Source organism: Peromyscus eremicus, chromosome 2 (genome assembly GCF_949786415.1).
Source record: "Peromyscus eremicus chromosome 2, PerEre_H2_v1, whole genome shotgun sequence".
Lineage (NCBI taxonomy): Eukaryota > Metazoa > Chordata > Mammalia > Rodentia > Cricetidae > Peromyscus > Peromyscus eremicus.
The window spans coordinates 144,630,531-144,653,558 of NC_081417.1; the positions used below are offsets into that span (position 1 = coordinate 144,630,531).

Here is a 23,028-nt window from a genome sequence, read left to right on the forward strand (position 1 = left end):
CAAACAATATGCATTTTTATTAACTGCCAGATAATTTTTATTGCATGCTAAAAAACGTAGAAGTTAGCTCTATCTAGCTTCCCTCGACAGGGCTTTCAATCTTGTACCAATTTTCCATGTCCTATCACAGGCATATTTTCAAGACCAAATGTAAACTCATAAATATATCCCTATTTAAAAAAAAAATTCTGGGAATCAACACACTTGTTTAAATAGCTGCTTTTTTTTTTTTTTTTTAAAGATAAGGCCTCACTAGATAGCCTCTATGCATGATCTCATCTAACATTCCCAGAGCTGAGATAACAAGTATATACCAACCTAAAGAGAAAAGAAACCCCCATATGTGTTTGCGCCTGAGTGTATACATGTGCACTATTGTACAACTATGTACAGTGGAGGTCAGAGAAGAGTTCTGGATCCCCAGAGCCGGGTTTAACAGGCAGGTACGAACAGTTTAATACAAATGTAGGCCGGCCCAAACAGAATCTTTAAAGAAAGAACTCCAGGCACAAGTAGTGTTGCATGATTTTAATACCAGTACATGCAAGGTAGAGGCAGGTTCCAGGCCATCCTAGGAACATAGTGAATCCCTGTGTAAAGCCCTTCCTTCTTCCTCCAAAAATCATACAGCCCCATAACTCCTAGTTAATCACAAGTCAAACATCAATTTTCAGGCTAGTGTCCTAAGATTTTGATGGAAATGAAGGAAATTAAAGACCTCACCTCTCCCTTACAAAGACCTTCTTGACATAAAAAGGCAGCTATTTTACAAGATGCATAACAAAGACTAACCTCACTTCCTAAGGCCATGGTCAGTAAGGACAAATAAAACATCCTCTAAAAAAACAAAGTATGGACCTGTCATGTCTGCCCTGACCTAGCATTAAAAACAATCTAGTAATAGGGCCAAATTGCCCTCAGCAGACACAGAGCAATATTATAGACATTACACTTATTTATTTGGAGGAATTATAATTTAATCACAACATTTTTCTCTTCCCTTTCCCTCCCTCCAAATACCCCCCCATAAACTCCTTCCTGCTCTCTTTCAAATTCTTGGCCTTTTTTTTTCACTAGTTGTTTATTATGGATATTTTTCAGGTTCATTTTTTTCAATGAATTGGGAACCTATATCATATGCCAGGCACTATGATGGTAATATGCAAGACACACCCAGTCTGCCTAAAGTAAGCGTATGTTAAATACACTAACTGAAGCCAGGCAGGATGGTTTGTGCTATAATCCAAGCATTTGGGAATCTGGGCTACATAGTGAGTCAGTTCCATGCTGGTCTATGCTACAAAGATCTACCTAACAGCAAAAACAAGGCAAGTATAAAAATAACCTCCCAGCACTTGGGAGGCAGAGGCAGGCAGATATCTGAGAGTTTGAGGCCAGCCTGGTCCAGGACAGCCAGGCTTTTGCACAGAGAAAACTTCTTTCTTTTTTCTTTTCCTTTTCTTTTGTTTTTTTGGGGTTTGTTTTGTTTTGTTTTGTTTTTGTTTTTGTTTTTTGTTTTTTTGTTTTTTGAGACAGAGTTTCTCTGTGTAGTTTTGGTGCCTGTCCTGGATCTCACTCTGTAGACCAGGCTGGCCTCGAACTCACAGAGATCTGCCTGCCTCTGCCTCCTGAGTGCTGGAATTAAAGGCGTACGCCACCTCCACCTGGCAAGAAACCCTTTCTTGAAAAACCAAAATAAACAACTTGCTTGTTTCCAACAGGTTACTCTAACACATATCTAACTCTCCTAGTCTTGGATTCATGTCATAGGTATAGAGGCATGGGTGTCAATACAAGCTGCCTACTCTCTAGGCGCTTGCTAGTTAAGTAAGCGGGTGTATCATGCAAAATACTCTGCCAGTGTGGAGCCGAGAAATGCCTCTTCCAGGCAGAGGAAGGGAAGTGATCCCAGAAAACTGCTTAGGACTTTTCACCTTTGGTGCTATAGTTTGGTTTCTAAGGGTAAATATCCATCCAGACATTGAATTATTCTTTATACTTGTTCACATCTTAAATATCAGTAAAGTCATCATAGAAGTTATTTAAGTTCTGAAGAAATAACGCATAAGATATGGACTAGAGTAGAACAGAAGGAATTGGAGAAGAAGCATGAGAATAAGAGTTTGTAAAAAGGACTGAACACTAAAAACACATTGAGTCTCAGAGACAGCTCAAAGGCAGAGGGAAACAGAAAAGCTGTCCTCAAAGTGCTGTCCACGGTCTGCATAGCCGAATATCACAAAAGGAGCGATAAAATGCCCTACTTCACCTACAATCAGAAAAATCGTGGCGATGAGAGGCACAACAATCTGTGTTTCTGATTTCTGTGTAATCATATAGAGAAGTTTCAGACTTTTATACTAAGATTAATGAAGGATTAACTCACAGGCTATAGAGATAGCTCAGCAGCTAAGAGCACTGGCTCTTCTTCCAGGGGACTTAGGTTCAATTCCCAGGACCCACATGATGGCTCACTTCAGTTTCAGGGGATCTAATGCCCCTTTTGGACCTCTATAGGCACTGCACACACATAAGGCAAGTAAAACACCCATACACATAAAATAAAAAAGGAAAAAAAAAAAAAGAAAAATTAACATTAAATGCTGGATTAAAGTATTCTATTATCTGAGCAAAAATTCCTCAGAGGAATAAATAAAGATCAGAAACCTAGAGTCACACAGTGAAGTATTTAAGTGAAGAAGGTGACAGGACACTGGAGGGACTGTCCAATCAGACAGTCCAGCATCTGACCTGGTGCCAAACTCAGAGGATTCTTTACACTCCTGTTCAGTGAAGAGATGCAAGGGTTCGGGTTAGGGTTTTGTCAGCTTGACACAAGCGGAGTCATTTGGGAAGAGGAGCCTGTAGCAAGTCGAGGAGGAATATTTTCTTAATTAAATGACTGATGTGAGGGTCCAGCCACTCTAGGTGATGCCAGCCTGGGGCAGGTGGTCCTGAGTTGCATAAAAAGCAGTATTCCTCCATGGCCTCTGCTTCCAGGTTCCTGACTTGAGCTCTTGCCCTGAACTTCTCTTCGGGATAGACTATAAACTAGAATCTGAAACGAACCCATTCCTCTCCAAGTGGCTTTTGGTCGTGGTGTTTATCACAGAACAAAAACTGAAGTAAGACAGCTAGCAGACTTGGATATCCTCTAACAACTGGTAATTACCGGGAGAACCTTGTAGGAACTTACTGACTCCTGCCTTCTTCAACTGGGATGGTTTTCCTAGCCCAGCTTGAAACATCTTTCCCCAAACCAAAAGAATGCTCAAGTAAAAATTACCTCTGGCATTTCTTGATCCAGGCAGAAAAATAAAAAATAAAATAAAATAATTCAAAAAATAAAGTAACAGCTAGGCATGGTGGCACATGCTCATAATTGAGTCAGGAGAATTGCCCTAAGTTCAAGGCCAGCTAAGGCTATATATACAGCAGCATCTTGTTTCAAAGAAACAAAACTAAACACAAGGACAAGTTGCCAATTCACCTACATGGAGCTTCTACCACAGAGCAAATGACCCGTTTGGCAGGTTCCTAACAGAAGCCTAAATCTGGAAATGGTACTTGTTCTTGGGATTCCCAGAAACACAACTCTCTCTATTCCTGGAAGGTTAACCTTCATTCAGTGACTGAATCAGAAGGTTTTAGGTTCCCAGTCGTTAGAAGACACATTAGCATGCCTGCCTGTGACCCGTCTCAGGGAAATATCAAATATTTTTCAATCAAAAAGTCAGTAGGTCAAGGCTAACCTGGACACACAGAGAAACCCTCTAGCTAAGGAGTCCCAGAATCAAGAAAACTTTTGAAGGTCAGCAACTTATTACACTGATAGAAATCCACCAATATGAGTTCTTGTCACAAAAGCACAGCACCCAAATTTAGCCACATACACTAGAGGAAGAAGCATTAGCCATTCAAGTGAATGAAGTTCCGAAGTGAGTGAGGTGGTCCAGGGCATTTGGAGGCCAACGCTGCAAGCCTGGTGACCTGAGTATGAGCCCTTGAACCTACATAAAGGTGGAAGGAGAAAATGGATTCCACAGGCTGTCCACTGACCTACACATGTGCACTGTGGCACACGTGTGCACACACACATTGATTAAAGGACTCACTGACAATAGTGAGAAGGGTAAAAGGAACTAATTCTGTTGTTGTTTGGTTTGTTTGTTTTTTGCTTTATGGCTTTGTTTTTGTTTTGATAAGACAGTCTCACTGTGTAGCCCTGACTGGTCTGGAACTCCCTTTGTAGACCTGGCTGGCCTTGAACTCACCTGAGAAAAAAGTGACCGCTTTATGCATTCACTTCCTCCCAGCACTCGGCAGTTGAGAGTCACCAGCAGAGATCTCATCCGACAGCAGCTCCTCTCTCAGCCTCAGGAGTCTGGACTAAGTCTCTGCATACCTTCCCCCAAAGTCAAGCCTCAGAGGCTTTGAGGGCAAGCCATGGGAAGCTTCACGATGAAGAGCTACTGCTCTCCATGTATGTGTTCCTTAATGGTCTAGAAGCCACCTGGGGATGGCAGCTTATGACTATAATCTTAGCACTAGAAAGGCAGAGGCAGGAGAATTATAAATTTGAGGCTAGCCGGGGACACATACACACTGAAACCTTAACAATTGACAACAAAAAATAAGACCCAGATGCTGTTTCTCCTAAGCTTGAATAACTGGAAGATTGCAAACATCCAAGCAGACTCAACTGTTTGTTTGAAACAGACTCTCACACTATTAGCCAGGCTGACCTTGAACTCAGAGTGATCCTCCTACCTACGGTTCCCCAGTGCTAGGAGAACAACCGTAAGCCACCATAACTCTTCACGATTTGAAGACTTACCTGGACGTACAGATGTGGTTGAGCTCCCGATTCCTAACTGAGACAGAATTTACAATAGTGGGTTTGCTACCTACCAACTTATGAGATTTCAAAGAAACTTATTTTATTAGTGTCCAAGAAACTCACATTTAGAGGCTTGGACTTTCACAAACATTCCCACAACAACCAACAGGTATCAAGCAGTTCCTATACCCTCTAAGATGACCACAATGCCAGACATCATGACTACCATAAACCAAGCATTCTTTATTAACTAGCATTATCAATTACTTCTACCTAAAGTAGCTTAGGGTCATTTTACAGATGGGAAAATGAAGGCACAGAAAAGTGAGGGACTTAGCCACAGGTTACAGGCATAGACGCAGAATTAAGATGCAGTTGTAGGGACTTTGGCTTCAGAGCTCAACACATATTCTCTCACCCTCCAACCCCCACCCCTGAGACAGGGTTTCTGTGTGTAGCCCTGACTGTCCTGGAATTCACTCTGTAGACTAGGCAGGCCTTGAACTCACAGAGATCCACCTGCCTCTGCCTCCTGAGTGTTGGGGTTAAAGGTGTATGCAACCACCACCTGGCTAAATATATCTTTTTTAAGTATGCACTTATTTACTGGGTGTTTCTGTTACATGGATGTGCCACAGCACACATGAGGTTAATAGGACAACAGGTTATCAGGCTTGGTAGCAGGTGTGCATTTTGACAGCCCACCCACAGCCCAAGCTATAGGCTATACTGCCTTTCTGAGGGTATGGTCAGTTGATTCTACAAGCAAGCATTTGATTCCACAATCAAGTATTTAGGTATCAAGCACTCTAGATAAAAGCATACATTCACACAAAACCATCACCAGAACAACCACTTCTACTCAACTCATGCTCGATATGACATCGAAAGCTTGAATGTACCAAGATACTACCTCTTGAACTAATACTAAGCCAAAAATCTAAAAACTAAGGCCTAAAAAGCAAGGTTAAATAAACAGGATCTAGAAAGTTTAAGAGCCCTGGATACTCTTGCAGAGGACTTGGGTTCAATTTCCATCACCCACATGGTGGCTCACAACCATCTGAAACTCCAGTCCCAAGGGATCCAATAACCTTTTCTGGCTTCTAAGGGCACCAGGCATGCGTGTGGTGCACAGGAGTATGTTCAGGCTAAACACTCAATAAAGTAAAATTTAAAGAAAGGTAACTTTTAAAATTTTAAATGTCAAAAAAAGAAAACTAGAGCCGGGCAGTGGTGGCGCACGCCTTTAATCCCAGCACTCGGGAGGCAGAGCCAGGCAGATCTCTGTGAGTTCGAGGCCAGCCTGGTCTACAGAGTGAGTTCCAGGAAAGGCGCAGAGAAACCGTGATGGTGAGCAGCACTTGTAACACCTACATTTTCTGTCCCTTATATTAACTACTTCACACATAAGAGGCCCACGATTTTGAGAAACCAAAACAAAGGCTGGAAGTGGAGGCAGAGACAGGTGGATCCCTATGAGTTTGAGACCAAGTAGGGTTATACAGTGAGATCCTGTCACAAACAAACAACCAAACAGAACACACTAGAAGCTGAGTATGGTAGTGCACACAAGTGCTCTGGAAGAGGCAAGTAGATCAGGAACTCAGGGGCAGTTTCTACTACATAGAGAGTGCTAAGCTAGTCTGGGATACCAAAGACTGTCTCAAAAACAAACACACAACCCTACATGCAGATCACAAACCTATCCCTGGACAAGCCAACAGAACAGATATTCTACAAAGTGAAATCTATGAATTTCCATTCAGAATTTTGAACAGCTTAATTTGGATGCCATCAAAACATCTAAAATATGGCTTTAGTTCATTTCTTCTCTAGTCCTCACCCTTGACAGGTGTTAGAAATACTCACAGGCAAGCTGGAGGGTCTTGACTGAAGACTCAGGTTCATATCTTCTTGCCCTCCTTTACTGGAGGTCATTGAGGGGGCTGAGGATGCCTGAGACCCAAATGAATCTTGAGAAAGCTCCTATAAGAAAAATAAAAAAGCTGTGAGGGCCTGTCACATGGTGGTACACCTTTAATCTCAGAGCTTGGCAGGCGGAAGCAGATGGATCTGTAAGTTCCACACACTGTCTCAAAACAATAAGCAACAATGAGAGAGAGAGAGAGAGAGAGAGAGAGAGAGAGAGAGAGAGAGAGAGAGAGAGAGAGAAACAGACAGACAGATCGATGGACCGCCCAGGCTGGGGCTGGAGAAATGGCTTAGCATCTGTTGCTCTTGTAGAAGACACAGGTTCAGCTCTCAGCATCTACAAGAAGCTCACAACTCACAACCATCTGAAGCTCTATCTAATTACAGAGGATTCAACACCCTCTCCTGGCCTCTGTGGGCATCAGGCACACACAAATTACACAGGCAAACATAATAAGCAAAACACCCATACACACACACACACACACACACACACACACACACACACACACACCAAAAACAATCTTAAAAAAGAGAAAGAGGCCGGGCGGTGGTGGCGCACGCCTTTAATCCCAGCACTCGGGAGGCAGAGCCAGGCGGATCTCTGTGAGTTCGAGGCCAGCCTGGACTACCAAGTGAGTTCCAGGAAAGGCGCAAAGCTACACAGAGAAACCCTGTCTCGAAAAACCAAAAAAAAAAAAAAAAAGAGAGAGAGAGAGAAAGAGGCAGGCAAGCTTGCTTTGGGTAAAAGAGCTGTGGTGCTTTCTCACCCAGGAAAGCCATGTGTGAGAAGTGCTCATGCACATAAATTATCTGACCAGACAAAAACTTAAGCAATGGTTCGTTCTTAAGAATATCAAGAGTAAGCCTGATATGGCAGTCGATGCCCATAATCCCAGCACTAGCCGGCTACACCAGAGAGACAGCAAGTTCCAGGCCAGCCTGGGCTATAGTGAGGCACTGCCTCAAAAACAAACAAACAAAAAACAAAAAACCCTCCAAACAAATTAATGTCAACAGTGGAACTCGATGGAATTGTCTGTTCACTGCTATCCGAGAGCCATTTCTTGAGGTTGAAGGTAGAAATATAACTAACTCTATTTAGTATCTTTTTTTTTTTTTGGTTTTTCGAGACAGGGTTTCTCTGTGTAGCTTTGCGCCTTTCCTGGGACTCACTTGGTAGCCCAGGCTGGCCTGGAACTCACAGAGATCCGCCTGGCTCTGCCTCCCGAGTGCTGGGATTAAAGGCGTGCGCCACCACCGCCCAGCCTATTTAGTATCTTAATCAAGTAATTTGGTTTAAAAAAAAAAAAAAAAAAAAAAAAAAAAGCCGGGCGGTGGTGGCGCACGCCTTTAATCCCAGCACTCGGGAGGCAGAGCCAGGCGGATCTCTGTGAGTTCGAGGCCAGCCTGGGCTACCAAGTGAGTTCCAGGAAAGGCGCAAAGCTACACAGAGAAACCCTGTCTTGAAAAACAAACAAACAAAACAAAACAAAAAAAAAAAAAAAGGTAGTGCCAGAGTCCCTGTCTAAAGTAAGTACTGACAGATGATTTATTTCAACAATATCACCATTGCATAAAAATACTTAGGTGTCAGTCATTTTTCCTCATGTGGCTCTAACTCTTAAAATCAAAACCACCCTCAAAAATTAAGAATTTGAGGGTTGTGTTTGGTGGTACAAATCTCTAATCCCAGCACTAGAGGTGGAGGTAGGCAGGTCTCTATGAGTTTCAGACCAGATTTTGTCTAAAATAACAAAAAACAAAACCCCAAACAGAGAATTTCAGAATCTAGAATATTCTGGGCAACAGAACAGAATGGTAGGCAGCGAAAATAAACTGCATATAGTACAGCTAACTCAGGTGATTATTTTGGAAAATGATCAAAGTCATTTGGGTGCTCACATTCTGATATGCTGGTTGGGGGTAGTGGGAATCAGATCCATAACCTTTTATTTCTTGTCTATAAGATTTTCCATTGCTTTATTTTTTCACAGAACTACACGTCTTTATGTAGTTCAATCACTCCTGATAGCACATTTACCCAGAAATTAATTGGTTTTTATGCATATGGCACACCAAGCTGTAAGTTGCCTCTGGTCGACCTCAGGTAGGACAAGAGGAAGAGCCACTCACCTGTGGTGGAGGGAAGCGCTGCTGGGAGTAGGCAGTTTGCTGGGACTGCTGAGGCTGGGGCTGAGGATATGCAGCCTGCTGGGTGAGCGTCGAGGATGCTGGCTGCTGAGGTTGCTGCTGCTGGTAGGGAGACTGTGCCTGTGGTTGTGAGTAGGGGGGCTGGCTCTGGGGATGCTGTTGTGCAGCGGACTGTTGAGAGGGGTACGGAGTCGGGGACTGCTGATGTGGAGGCTGGGATGGCTGCTGGGAATACGGCGGCTGAGAGGACTGAAGCTGTGGTTGCTGAGTCTGCGGCTGCTGCTGATATGAAGGCTGCGCATGAGGGGTCTGGGATGGTGGCTGCTGGGAGTAAGGTGGCTGTTGCTGCTGGGGATGAGGACTTTGCTGGTTATAGTACGGAGTCTGGCCCTGCTGACCATACCCACTGGGGCCTTGCTGTCCATAAGGTGGAATCTGTAAAAAAGAAAAGAGACTTTAAGGACTGATTCACCTGGATGAAGAAAGGTGAGGAGCAGTGCCTGAAGATGGATACGTAAAGTAGTCATGCCTCATCTCATATAAAGGTTCAGGTTTCTTCTACTACCTCTCTCTAAACTAAGCCATAAAGAATGGTCAAATTTGCGGGGCGGCTGCGGCAGCAGCGGCGGCGGCGGTGGCGGTGGCGGTGGCGGTGGTGGTGGTGGCGGCAGTGGCAGCAGTGCATGCCTTTAATCCCAGCACTCAGGAGGTGGATCTCTGTGAGTTTCAAGGCCAGCCTGGGCTACAGAATGAGTTCCAGGAAAGGCACAAAGCTACACAGAGAAACTCTGTCTCGGAAAACAAAAAGGGGGAAAAATGGCTGAACTTGTTTACATATAAGACTGAATTCACTCACTATTTTCAGCCAGGTATTGGTGGCGCAGGCCTTTAATCTCAGCACTCAAGAGGCAGAGCCAGAAGAATCTCTGTGAGTTTGAGGCCAGCCTGGTCTACAGATCAAGATCCAGGACAGGCACCAAACTACACAGAGAAGCTCTGTCTTAAAAAAACCAAATAAGTTATTTTCCCTAGTGAGCCTATCGTTTGTATCATGACCTAGGTTGTTTTTATGTTAGGAATTTTATCCTAACCACAATGAAGAAGCACTAGAAGCCTGGTTCAAATAATTGAAGGTGTTTAGTAATCAGAATAGTATACAAATCACTAAGCTACATTGGTTCTCTCTTCACTTTAAAACTATTCAGGGGCTATAGTAGTTACTGTGTTTACCTAGCATGCACAAAGTCCCCAATACTACATAAACCAGGCAGGACGAATAGAGCTTGCCTCTAATTCCACGGTACTACTGGTGAACCAAGAGGCAGAAGATCAGGAAGTTCAAGGTCATTCTGGCTATTGGAGTTAGAGGCCATGCATGACAATACATGAATAAAGAACTCTGGGTCTTCTCTCAGTTTTCTCATAGAAAGATAGCAGGGAGTGATGGTTTATGCCTTTAGTCCCAGCACTTAAGAGTCAGAGGCAGGCAGAACTCTGAGTTCAAGGCTAGCCTGGTCTATACAGAGAGACCTGTCCCCCTACCCAAAAAAAAAAGCAGCAGCTGGGCGGTGGTGGTGGTGCATTTCATCCCAGCACTTGGGAGGCAGAGGTGGGCAGATCTATGAGTTCCTTGTCAGCCTGGTTGGTCTACCTAGTGAGTTCCAGGATAGCCAGGGCTATACAGAGAAATTCTGTTTTTGTTTTTTTGTTTTTTTTTTGGGGGGGGGGGGGAAGAAAAGAAGTACATGCATTTCATTTTCTGTATTTAAAGACACTCTTAATTTCAGACTTCATATACTGTCCTTTACCTTTTTGTTACTCGGACATAAACAGCAGAAAATCTGCCAACACAGAAACAATGAAAAGATGATAGATATCGGGGCCAGCAATATGGCTTTCGCAGGTAAGACACTTGCCATCAAGCCTGATGACGAGTTCAATCCCTGGGACCTATTAGAGCTGTGAGACCTGGCATCTTGTCCTCATCTCCAAATAAATAATAGTAATATCATTTTTTTTTTTTTTGGTTTTTCGAGACAGGGTTTCTCTGTGTAGTTTTGCGCCTTTCCTGGAACTCACTTGGTAGCCCAGGCTGGCCTCGAACTCACAGAGATCCGCCTGGCTCTGCCTCCCGAGTGCTGGGATTAAAGGCGTGCGCCACCACCGCCCGGCAGTAATATCATTTTTTAAACGGTGACAGTGCCAGGGGCTGCGGCTGGAGCTCGGTAGCAGAGTCCCATCTAGTATGCTTGGGGCCTTGGGCCCAATTCTCAGCACTGAAAAACAAAAACAAAACCCCCCCCCAAAAACAATGGCATGGCTAATGAGACAGACTGACATGATGAGAGTAAGTCTCATCTGTAACAGCACTGATCCCATCTTTACTGTTCATTATAGTCCCTTTTTCTTTCGCACTAAATCCTTCTTAAACATTCTCTTTGACTCAGGCAGCTTATGTTACAGGCCGTGAGGAAGGTGAAGGACCACAAGGCAAATGGCACAAATAGTTTCTACTGTAGTAGCAATAAACAGGTACTCAGCCATGGCCCTTCTACCATCTAGCCTCCCAAGGGAAGACCAGCCAGGTCAAGAAAAAAAGAGAGGTAGATTGGGTTCAAATCCCAAGATATGTTGAGACAGACAGATATAGATGTATGTCTATCTTGTCTACACTATGTCTATCCTGTCCTTATTAGCTAGCATATGTGCATTTCAAGAGGGGTCTGAAAGCCATTGTAATCCTCACACACCAATTGTAGACAGTAAAAGAAGGTGAATGTCATCATATACCTGCTGTGCATAAGAGAGGCCGCCCATGGCACTCTGAGCCCGGCCCTGCATGGTCATTGGGTACCGCTGTGGAGTCTGGGACCCATATGGCTGCCCTGGGTACCCATGTCCTTGTTGCGGTCCTGAAGGAGGTCCCTGTTGTTGCGAGTATGGGTTAGTCCCACCATACGGCTGAGGTCTCATCTTTCCCATCTGATCCATTGGACTGGATGGCTACAAAAATAAAGAACATTTTCATTAACCTCATTTTGATGGCCTCTGGCCGGCATGAACACATAGAGGTCTTTTTAAAGTCCACATGCCACATAACAAACCAGTTATTATGGAAAGGTAATGGGACAGATCCAGTAACCCTTAAGTAGTCATTCGACTCTTTTCGGAACTTGGATTTTCATAAATAAAATGATAATGCCATGTAAAAGCACTTTGGAAACTTCAAAAGCTGAGATACAGAAGCATCCTAGAAAACTGAAAAGGAGGCGCGGGGGGGGGGGGGGGGGGGACGGGGGGGGGGACGGGGGGACGGGGGGACGGGGGGACGGGGGGACGGGGGGACGGGGGGACACGGGACTGACTCCATAGTCCATTAATGGAAACTTTTTCTTTGCATGTTAGTAATGCTAGAGCAAAGTAGTTCAATTTATGCTGTCTTCAAACGAGCAACAAGGCTAAGTAATCGCTGTTGAAAGGACAGTAATGAATTTGGAGCCTTGTTTACTTCAAGTGAAAATCCATTTCATTTAAAACTGAAGAATTTGAAAATAAAGGACAGAACCTTGTCTCTTCAAGGAACAAGCTATGGGGCTAGAGAAACGCTCAGCAGTTAGGGCATTAGGTTTGGTTCCCAGCACTGGGTGGCTCACAACCACCTCTAACTCCAGTTCAAGGGGATCCAATGACCTCCTCTTCTGATCTTAGCAGGCCACATGCAAAACATGCACGCACGCACAAACAACATATACCCACATAAACACACTGAGACACAAATAAAAAGAAACCTTTAAATAAACAAGTAGTAAGCTATAGGCACACATCTGTAATCCCAGCTAGACAGGATGATCGGGAGTTCAAGGTCATCCTAAGATAAAAAGTGAGTTTGAGACCAGTCTGGGTTAAATGAGACCCATCTCAAAAAGCCAAAAGGAATAAAGTACCACACTAACAACATAAAGCTCCAAAGTTCAAAGCACAGGCATCAATGTACAAATGCAGCTTTCCAGCTGGGCATGGTGGCTCACACCTATAATCCCAGCATTTAAGAGGCTGAAGCCAAGGGGTTGCCGTGCATTTGAGGTGACCCTTAGCTACATAAGGAATTTCAGGCCAACTTGAGCAGGTAATGAGATCCTGTCTCAAGATGATTGATTGATTGATTGATTGATTGATTGATTGATTGATAGGTAGGTAGGTAGGTAGATAAAATAGGTAAGATAGACAGACAGACAGATACTTGAAAATTCATGTGACTTTCCAGTCCTTTATGGTTCTACAGATTCAATCATCTCATTCACTTTCTGATCCTACTGGAGCTGCAAGACAGTCCTAACATACTGTCCTCTGCCAAAGATACCTCTCTGTATCTACTGGTAAAAAGAGGGGGTAAGAATTCTAAATATCTCTCAAATACACTCAGTTGCAGGATAGTTTCAGAGCCTAATACAAAACTTGAAACAGAATTTTAAATTAGGAGTAGGGAGTAAATTTAAGTATTCTAGGTACAGATGTCATTAACTCTCAAATGAAGGAGCTCCGTAAATCAGTAGTAGCACACATCAAGATCACCTGGAGAGCTTGTTAAACCACAGACCACTGGCATCCATCTGTGATTCGGGAGGTTCAAATAAGGCCCAGGAGATGCATATTTGTAACAAGTTCCCTGGGGATCATATTTTTGGGGACATAGTAGGATCTAGGTTCAACTCCCAGTTTTGGGGAGGATGGGGCCTAAATGAGGGAGGCTGGAGGTGATCTAGAGGTCTAGATCATCTCTAGGGTTCTTTCTAGTTCTATTATTCAATAAATACTAAATTACTTGATAATGTAAGATGTGCTCCATTTAAACAATTGTTTACCTCTTCCTTCTTCCATCCCTCTCTCCTCTTATGTGTTTTGTTGTTGTTGTTGTTGTTTCTTTCGAGACAGGGTTTCTCCATGTAGTTTTGGTGCCTGTCCTGGATTTCACTCTGTAGACCAGGCTGACCTCGAACTCACAAAGATCCACTGGCATCTGCTTCCCGCGTGCTGGGACTAAAGGCGTGCGGCCACCACCACCCAGCTCTTATGTGGTTTTTTGTTTTTGGAGCTGAGGATCAAACCCAGGGCCTTGCGCTTTGCTAGCCAAGTGCTCTACCACTGAGCTAAATCCCCAACCTCTCTTATGTGTTTTCATACTAGAAGAAGTAGAGTTATTGGGGAGGAATATCCAACTGTCAAAAACAACAACAACAACAACAAAAAACAGAAGCTAGTGGAGGGGGTATGGTGGTGCATACCTGTAACCCCAGGTACTGAGAAGATGAGGCAGGAACGTCACAGATTCAAAGCTAGCTTGGTCTACATATATCAAGCCCTAGGCCAGCCAGGGCTACATAGATGTAGCTTTGTTTGTTTGTTTTCAAAGAAAAACAAAATGAAGCAGAAGCAAAGTTCTTTCAAGCTATGGATAAATTTCAACTAAAAAGGTAACCACGGTGGTGGGAGTACTTCCTTTCCAAACTAGAGAATCACAGAAAAACTGTGTCCCAAATCACTACCCTTCAGTGTTATTCCAGGGCTATTTCCAACAATCCTATAACTTCTATATCAGAAGCCCCAATAATGCTCCCAATCAGAATTTTGGCACCTACATGGGTTATTTTGAGACTTTTAGGACATTCAAGTTTAACAAAATTTGGGCTAGTGAGAAATACCACAATTTTTCCCGATACTGTTGGCAATGGTGCAAGACTGTGCTTGTGTGTGTGTGTTGGGGGGAGGGGGGTGTTAAATGCCACACATCACACCTCACCTCATCCCAGGCTACAGGGACTGTCTGAGGCCCTCAATTGAAGACAATAGAATTTTCTACACAGAGAGACCAGCATGCTCTGGCTATCTAGCAGTCTAGGCCTGCCCAGAACACCAGGAACAATTACCATGGTGTTACTATGGATCTTCTACAGCAATCAATGGCTGCAGATTAGAATTTTTCATGAAGCTTCACAAATGCCCAGGCCTCAAGGTTCCAATTTTGTTGGTGTGGGAGGGCTTAAGCCCCTCACCACTTTAGATCCATGAATGATTCTGTTACATGAGATTAGCTGGGAACATTATTCAGTAAAATAGAATGGCTGTGATGTGTTACTATTACACACTTAAAATATGAAACATAACTGGGGAACTGAATTATTTGCTTTTTTCCTCCTTAGACAGATTTTGCTGCATGTAGACCAGGCTAACCTCAAATTGGCAATCTCCCTGCTTAGCCTCCAAAGTACTGGGATTAAAGGTGTAGACTGCCACTTTTTATTTTTAAATTAATTAATTTATTTTTCTATTATCAGCTTGATACAGTATAAATTCTTATCCTAATAGTGAAATGTTTCATTGAGGCTTGCCCAGTAATTGAGTAAAACCAAAACTTATAAGCCACAGTCATCCTATGGTCCCCCTGCTATGTAGCCTCCCTGGTTCTGTGGGTTGCAGTCTGATTGTTCTTTGCTTTATATCTAGAATCCACGAGAGAGTACATACCATGTTTGTCCTTCTGGGTTTGGGTTACCTCACTCAGGATGATCTTTATTTTTATTTTTTTGTTATTTTTGTTTTGTTTTGTTTTGTTTTTTGAGACAGGGTTTCTCTGTGGGGCTCTGACTGTTCTGGAACATTTGTAGAACCAGGCTGGCCTCAAACTCAGAGATTTGCCTGCTTCTGCCTCCCGAGTGCTGGGACTAAGGGTGTGTGCCACCACTGCCTGGCTATTTTTACTATTTGTATACTTTAGTTTTGCAGTCCTGGGGATTGAACACAAGGCCTGATTCATGCTAGATAAACATTCTACCAGATAAATATTCTACCACTGGTCCCTCATTTTACTTTTTATTGAGAGAGAGTCTTACTAAATTGCCCAAAATAACTATGAACTTTAAAAAAAATAGATTTATGTATTTTATGTGTATGAGTGTTTGCTTAAATATATCCATCTATGCATCATGTGTGTGCCTGATACCCAAGCAGTCCAGAAGAGGATGCTGAATTCCCTGGAACTGGAACTGGAGTTATGGACAGTTGGGAGCCACAATGTGGGTGCTGAGAATCAAACGCCAGTCTTCTGCAAGAACAAGTGCTCTTAACAGCTGAGTCATCTCTTCAGCCTCTAACTTGAAATTTTGATGCTCCTACCTCAGCTTTGGAATAAATGGAATTAAAGGCTTGTGCTGCTAAGCTTGGCATTTTACTTAGTTAATTTATTATTTGTTAATTACTTCTTTTAAGTCAAGATCTCAATTAGCATAGGATGACCTCAAACAAGCTATATAGCAAAAGATGAACATGAACTGCTGATTTATTTTCCTGACTCTATCCAGCTTCCCTAAGAGCTGGGATTAAAGGCACATGCCACCATATCCAGGTTATGTGGTGCTTGGGATCAAATCCAGGGCAAAATTTACGTTAGACAAGTATTCTTTTTTTTTTTTTTTTTTTTTTTTGGTTTTTCGAGACAGGGTTTCTCTGTGTAGCTTTGCGCCTTTCCTGGAACTCACTTGGTAGCCCAGGCTGGCCTCAAACTCACAGAGATCCGCCTGGCTCTGCTTCCCGAGTGCTGGGATTAAAGGCGTGCGCCACCACCGCCCGGCGACAAGTATTCTACCAACTAAGCTATCCATATAATCACATATGACTAGTGGCTACCCTACTACAATGTAGTTTGAGAGTAATGTTTCTAAATAATTTCCCATTTCCTACTAAATATGGCTCCAAACTTCCTATTGAACTCCACACAATATTAACATATAGAAAAAGTAAAGAGTGTAGTAATTTGATAGAGACGGGGTTCAAATTCTAACTTACTGTCTGGCCTTGAACGCTTTCGTTCATGACCTAAGATGCACATAATGAACAACTTCCCACAGCCTGGTGTGGGATATTCATAGTCATGCCTATAATCTCAGCACCTGGGAAGCTGAAGCAGGAGGATCCATCGTGAGTTCTGTGCAAACCAAAATTAAAAAGTAATCTCTAGGCCAGAATGGGCTACAGAATGAGGACAGACACACACACACACACACACACACACACACACACACACACACACAATCACCCGCGTGCGCGCGCGCAAAAAAAAGCTTCCCACAGTGCTTATATTTAAATGCCCAATAAATAATAGCTATTATCAATAATGACAAACTGCCCCCCCCATGCTATAAATTCCAAGCTCTGTTCTGGTTTTTGATTCTGCTGTCTTATCCACAATGGCTTCCTCTCACCCCAGTGCCAGCAACATAACTTAAGGCCTTGTGTGCACTCTCTGATGTTCCCTTCCAGCCCTATACTGGCTTCTAGTAGCTCAACTCAACCCTTCAACATGCAACATGATGTCACTTTCAGCACACTCTGAATCTCTCATACTTCTTTCTAAACGACCGACTGTAAATTTCGTAAGGCATTATAAGGCTTAACAGTGATAACTCCAATAAACTGGCTGTATTTCTGAAGTCCAAGTTAGTTTTGCTTTGTTTTGAAATGGCAGGGAATCTCACTGTTGCCCAAATAGCAATTGAATTTCTGGGTTCAAGACTCTAGAATGGGGGTGTGGGGGGAGAGGAAGGAGGGGGGAAATGCGGTCAGGATGGAAAATAAATAAATAAATAAATAAATAAATAAATAAATAAATAAATAACTCCAGAATGGCTGAGATTATGATATATACTTTGGCTAAGTTCTGGGACACAAGAGTTCAGGCACTTTATCTACAAAGTCTTCTCAATGCCCCAAGTACAACTGCAATGATGTGTACTCCAAAGAGAAAGCACAGTTCAAACTATCCAGCCAGAAGGTGAAAGACATCTTCAACCCCAAAACAGGTTACGACTTTGGGGGCAGAGGGGAAAAAATTGACTGGACTAAATTAGAAGAGGAGAGTTTAGAAAAGTCATGAAGGAATAAGGACATTTTGAGATAACCTGTACTAGCAAGGGTTCCAATGCATACCACCCCCAAACACATGGCCAAAACCTAAAAGCTTACAGTGGCATGGGGGCACCTACCTTCCCTGCACTTGGGAGGCTAAGTCTAAAGCTGCTCTGGCCTCACAGGAGGACCTTTCAAAAAAAGGTAAAGTCTGCTCTCACATAAGACCTATGTGCCCAACTGAATAGAGCTACTTCTACAAGAGTTATGAGGGGTTCAAGAATCTATTTCACCTTTAAGAATCTTTGTAGCCCCCAAATAAAGGGCAGTCCAAGAACTGTTTCTCAAAATGAAACTGACAATATTTGGTAATCACTCATTCCCCTCATCAAAGGCTTATCATGATCAACATACTATGCAGCTTATTTGGCAAACGAAAATAGATTCAGCTCAAACAACCAGACCACCCTGGTCTCATGTCAAAGTTAAATATCTACTCATATCAAAAGAGAGTCTAATTTACACTTCTGAGCTTTAAAAATATTGTGAAAGATATGTGGTTTGCCATTACAGAAAAAAAGGCACCATCCATCTCTTAAAGGAGAGAATAACATTAAATCTTCATTGATCAGTTTTATTGAAACATGTAAAGTAGAAACGCCCATCTCCGTAGTCAGCAGCCACAAAGGAGGAGATGGGAACACCAAATCAGAGCTGCAAAAGAGCCAGAGATTCCACTCTGGAAAAGACAAGAGGAAATCCTTTCAATGGGAAACCACAGGAGTAGATTACTGTGATTACACTTCAAAAGCAAAGACTCTGCCACAGAGACACATAATTGAGAGGAAAATGCTGGCCCTTGATCAGGGAAGTCAGGCCCCCTGCTATAGACTCTCCTGCATTCATAAAAAATAAAAATGGAAAGGGGGAAAGAGCCACAAGAAAACACATCTCAGTCTACCACTTAGCTCCTTCCAGATCACTGGCCAAATTATAAACTGCCCGACAAATCAAAGAATGCAGTTCAGGGGCTTCCAAGGCAAGATGCTTAGCAGGCTTATCTGTCGGAATATATTCAGTACAAACAGCTAGCAGACTACCCACTTGCAGAGTTCCCCTGCTCCCAGCAAATGGAATTACAAGCACCTCCAGACCAGGTGGCCACCAGGATCACTCACAAGTTCTCAATGTACCAAGGAAAGCCACAGTGACCCTGTGAACTGTTGAATGTAACAAACTGAGTTTTACGGTTCATCGGGGTTAAGAGTCAGATAATCAAAAGTAACCAATTTCAGGACACTCAAAAGATTAAACATAGTTGCAAATCTCTATCTGACCCTGAGCCACCGAGGAGACAAGACCAAGCACTAACACTTCGAAACACCAAGAGATAGCATTCCCCCTATCATGTGGTAATGACACCAGAAAAAAGAAACTGTAATTTTGAAATAAACGTCTGAGAAGGACTTGGAGTCCCAAGCCAAAGGTGCACAGAGGAAGTGATCAGAAGTAGAGGTAAGGGTCAACTTTAACGCCCAGCAGTGCCGAAGACCAGAAAGAATAAAATGGAAAGGTTGGGTCAGGGACTGCCATGAGCATCCATCGTCAGAAAGAAGTCCTGAGCAATACACACTTGTACTTTCACTCTGAATGCCAACTAGTCGGTGCCAGGATAAACCTAGAGCCATACCCTTGGATTTGGGACCTCCAAGTATTATTTCTTACTTCTTATGCTTTCAATTTATTCCTAGCCAGATTTGTTTATGAGTTTTAATAATAACAATAAAAAAATGCATCCCTGGCTCTTTAACCGAAAGAACCCCCTAATTGATTCCCACAGTAATTAACCTGCATTTTACCTCAGAGAGCGGTAGTTAAGGAAGTCGGCACTGCTATTTATAACTCATCTCAAATTGAGGGCAGACTGCCTAAAATCTAACACATCCCAGCTGTACTCCTGTTTGAACTGGGGCCAAGGGAATTTTTTAAAGCAATCTTGGCACCGAATGAATGACACCAACAGTATGAGAGCGCGAGCGGTTGTGTTGTGGTGACGTAGCATTGGAGGTGGAGGGGGGGCAGTGTACTGTGATCCCTCTCGTGCATGCCTGCTGCCTGAGTCCCAGTACAGTAAGCTGGGAACCGCCCACTGAGAGCCAAACACAGGAAAAGGCTTTTCCTGTGGACCGCCTTGAAGTGAGAAACACATGGCTAATCTGCATAAACTCGAAGCCACACCGCCCCTGCCAGGAAGGTTAGTGCTCGTAATCTCTGGCCATGGAGCTGGCTGCCTGGGAAGACTTGGACTGGCGCCTGATAACCCAGAAAGAGCCGAGAGAACAGATGGGTAAGGACCCCAGCAGAATACAGCCCCGGGTCACGTGACTCGCCACATGGCCCCGCCAGCACAAACTATTGTCTGGCTGCAGAGCTCCTATACAAAGGCACCAGGCCTCCGCTTCCTGTGATTCTAGGGACTGGCAGCAGCTGTTGATCAGTTCCCAGAGCGGACCCTCCTGTTAAGGAGCACTCCAGGCAGAGATAAGTACAAAAGTTAAGGCCTCTCCCAACCAGCAAACTTTCCCTTTCCCAGCCAGCTCCACAGAAATCTTAGGACGAAGGAGACTTCCCCTGCAAGAACAGCCTTGTTCCCTAGTACATAAATGGACCAGCAGAAATCACTCCCATTCTCCCTTTTTTCTATAACTACAGACTATCTTTGCCCTCCCTCCCACCCCAACCACTACCTGTACACCATGGCCTTGAAGACATCAGAGTCCTAACCAAATCCAAGAGCAAGTACTATGAAATCAGCTCAGACATTTCTATTCCGAGACCCTGCCTCCTAAAATGAGACTATACAGGAGTTAGGAGACAGGATGTTATTTTGTTCTTTTGAGATGGGGTCTTGCTATCTTGTTCCAGGCTGTTTTTTTTGTAACTCTTGGGATCAAATGATCATGAGTGGTGCTGAGACTACCATATCCGGCCACGTGCTTTACTTTTAAACAGGGCAACATGACTACATGAGAGGACAACACTGACTCCTAACCTCCTTTTCGGCCTTACCAGAGCGATCTCATCCCTGGAGAAATGGAAATTAGAGAGGGTGGGAAAATGACAATCTTATCACATACATTAACATTTTATCCAGAGTCAAACCCACCTGGCCTAGGAGTCTCATTATTTATCATCTGACAAAAGATAAAAAAGACAGTTCATTCAAGTTCTGAACCAACTGGTCACCTGCCTCTCTCTGTGGGTGGGAGTTTGCAACACCACTCCCAAGTCAGTTTTGTTGCCTTAAATTCTTTCAAACTTCCCCTATGTTTACAAGGGGAATACAAGATTGTATTTCCAACATATCAGGGCTGTGACCAGACCTAAGGTCCTTCCAATACTACCTCATAATGATACAAAACAAGCTAGGCATGGATTGACCCATTCCTACAATCCCAGCACTTAGGACACAGCATATTCAAAGATGGCCTGGGTTATAGGCAGTCAGTTTAGGGGAGGGGGACAGCTAGATTGTGACTCAAAATAAAAGAGGTATTTGGACTATAGATCTCTATCCAGACCAAAGGAGCATAGAAAACTTAGTAAGGTTTAGAAAAGGAGACCAAAAGAGAGAGTCTTTTGGTCTCCTTTAAACCATCCAATAAAACTAACAGAGTATGAGAGCCAATTAATAACCACTTCACAGCTGCCCACCCAAAAGAAGCATGCCAGAAAAACCACAGCCAGGTGGCTGGTGTTTCTTTCCTTCTTCACTGGCACCAGAAAGAGAGCAGCTAGAGCACCAAACCTGAGAGCAGTCCTTCATCAGCCACTTCTTCCGGAGAGGAAAGAAAGGCTCATGCTACAATGAAGACTGCTTTAGTAAGACTGGACTTACATGCCCGATTTTCCTACTTTCAACTATAGAATCTCTAAGGAAAACAAGCAACTTCTTCAGAAAAACACTCCTCTTGCTAAGGGGGTGTGATAGTGAATGTCTTTAATCTCAGCAGAGGGAAGCTGATCTCTCTGTGAGTTCAATGCCAATCTGATCTACATAGCAAGTTCTAGGACAGCCAGAGCTACATGACAGAGAAAACTCATCTCAAAAACAAAACAAAACCCTACAAAAGAAAAAATATTCTTCTTCAGGTGTTACTTAAAACCAGGGCCATGAAAAACAGGGTAAGGCCCCAGGAGGGCAAGCATAAACAAAAGGTCATCTGATAAATCAGGAGCCCCCTTTACAACTGTCAAGGATAAGACAACAGTACAAGTTCCTGAGAATATTCAGAGGTAGAACAGGTGTGCTTGAATACCAGTTTTCATAACAGCTTCATGGGAAGACAAGCGAAAGTGAATCAATTTTAACTCATTATGGTACCCAACCCAACACTACTACCCCCAGGATTCTGGATCAGTGGCAAGAGGACAGGGTCAGGAATCTATTCTCAGGGGAAGTCTTACTTCTCTTACTCTTTGTACCCTTAACTAGTACAGACTCTAGGAAGCTAGAACTGTATGCAAGGTTTCCTACTTTAAGGAAAAGGTCTTCAGATATTGCTTAAAATGCAAGACTATAAGAATAAAGACCCCCCAAGAAGACAAACAGAAAAAGACATGCTCTGAGACTCTGTATGGTCATTGTGGGCCACTGGATTAAAAGCTCTGCCCATGTTCCTAATTTCTTTGTCCCTCAGTTTCCTCATCAAGAGAATAGAGGTAACTGGGCATAGAGGGAGTAGGCAGATCTCTGTGAGCTTGAGGCCAGTCTGGTCTACACAGTGAGTGAGACCCTGTCTCTGTCTCTCTGTCTCTCTCTCTCTGTCTCTCTGTCTCTCTCTCTCTCTCACACACACACACACACACACACACACAGAGAGAGAGAGAGAGAGAGAGAGAGAGAGAGAGAGAGAGAGAGAGAGAGAATGCACAGATGAGAGGGATGAAGGGAGAGAGAGAAAAGAAAATAGAGAATAGCCAGGCATGTGGTGTTTCATTCACAATTGTCATTTCATCTCTCAAGAGACCAAAACAGGAGGATTGCAGTTTGATGCCAGCCTTGGCTACATCTTTAAAAAGAAAGAAAGAAAGAAAGAAAGAAAGAAAGAAAGAAAGAAAGAAAGAAAGAAAGAAAGAAAGAAAGAAAGAAAGAGAGAGAAAGAAAGAGAGAAAGAAAGAAAGAAAAATTAAGCAATCAA

At 43.4% G+C, this 23,028-nt stretch overlaps 1 protein-coding gene across 2 annotated transcripts in view; it reads right to left on the minus strand.

The window, feature by feature from the left end:
- Positions 1-23,028, minus strand: part of Arid1a (AT-rich interaction domain 1A) — a 79,823-nt gene that overhangs the window by 35,876 nt on the left and 20,919 nt on the right. For both annotated transcript variants that reach the window (XM_059255136.1, XM_059255135.1), the window contains exons 2-4: positions 11,720-11,932; positions 8,912-9,364; positions 6,713-6,829 (exon numbers count right to left, since the gene is read on the minus strand). In XM_059255136.1, coding sequence (XP_059111119.1) covers positions 6,713-6,829; positions 8,912-9,364; positions 11,720-11,932 — 783 coding nt within the window. The remainder of the gene's footprint in view (positions 1-6,712; positions 6,830-8,911; positions 9,365-11,719; positions 11,933-23,028) is intronic.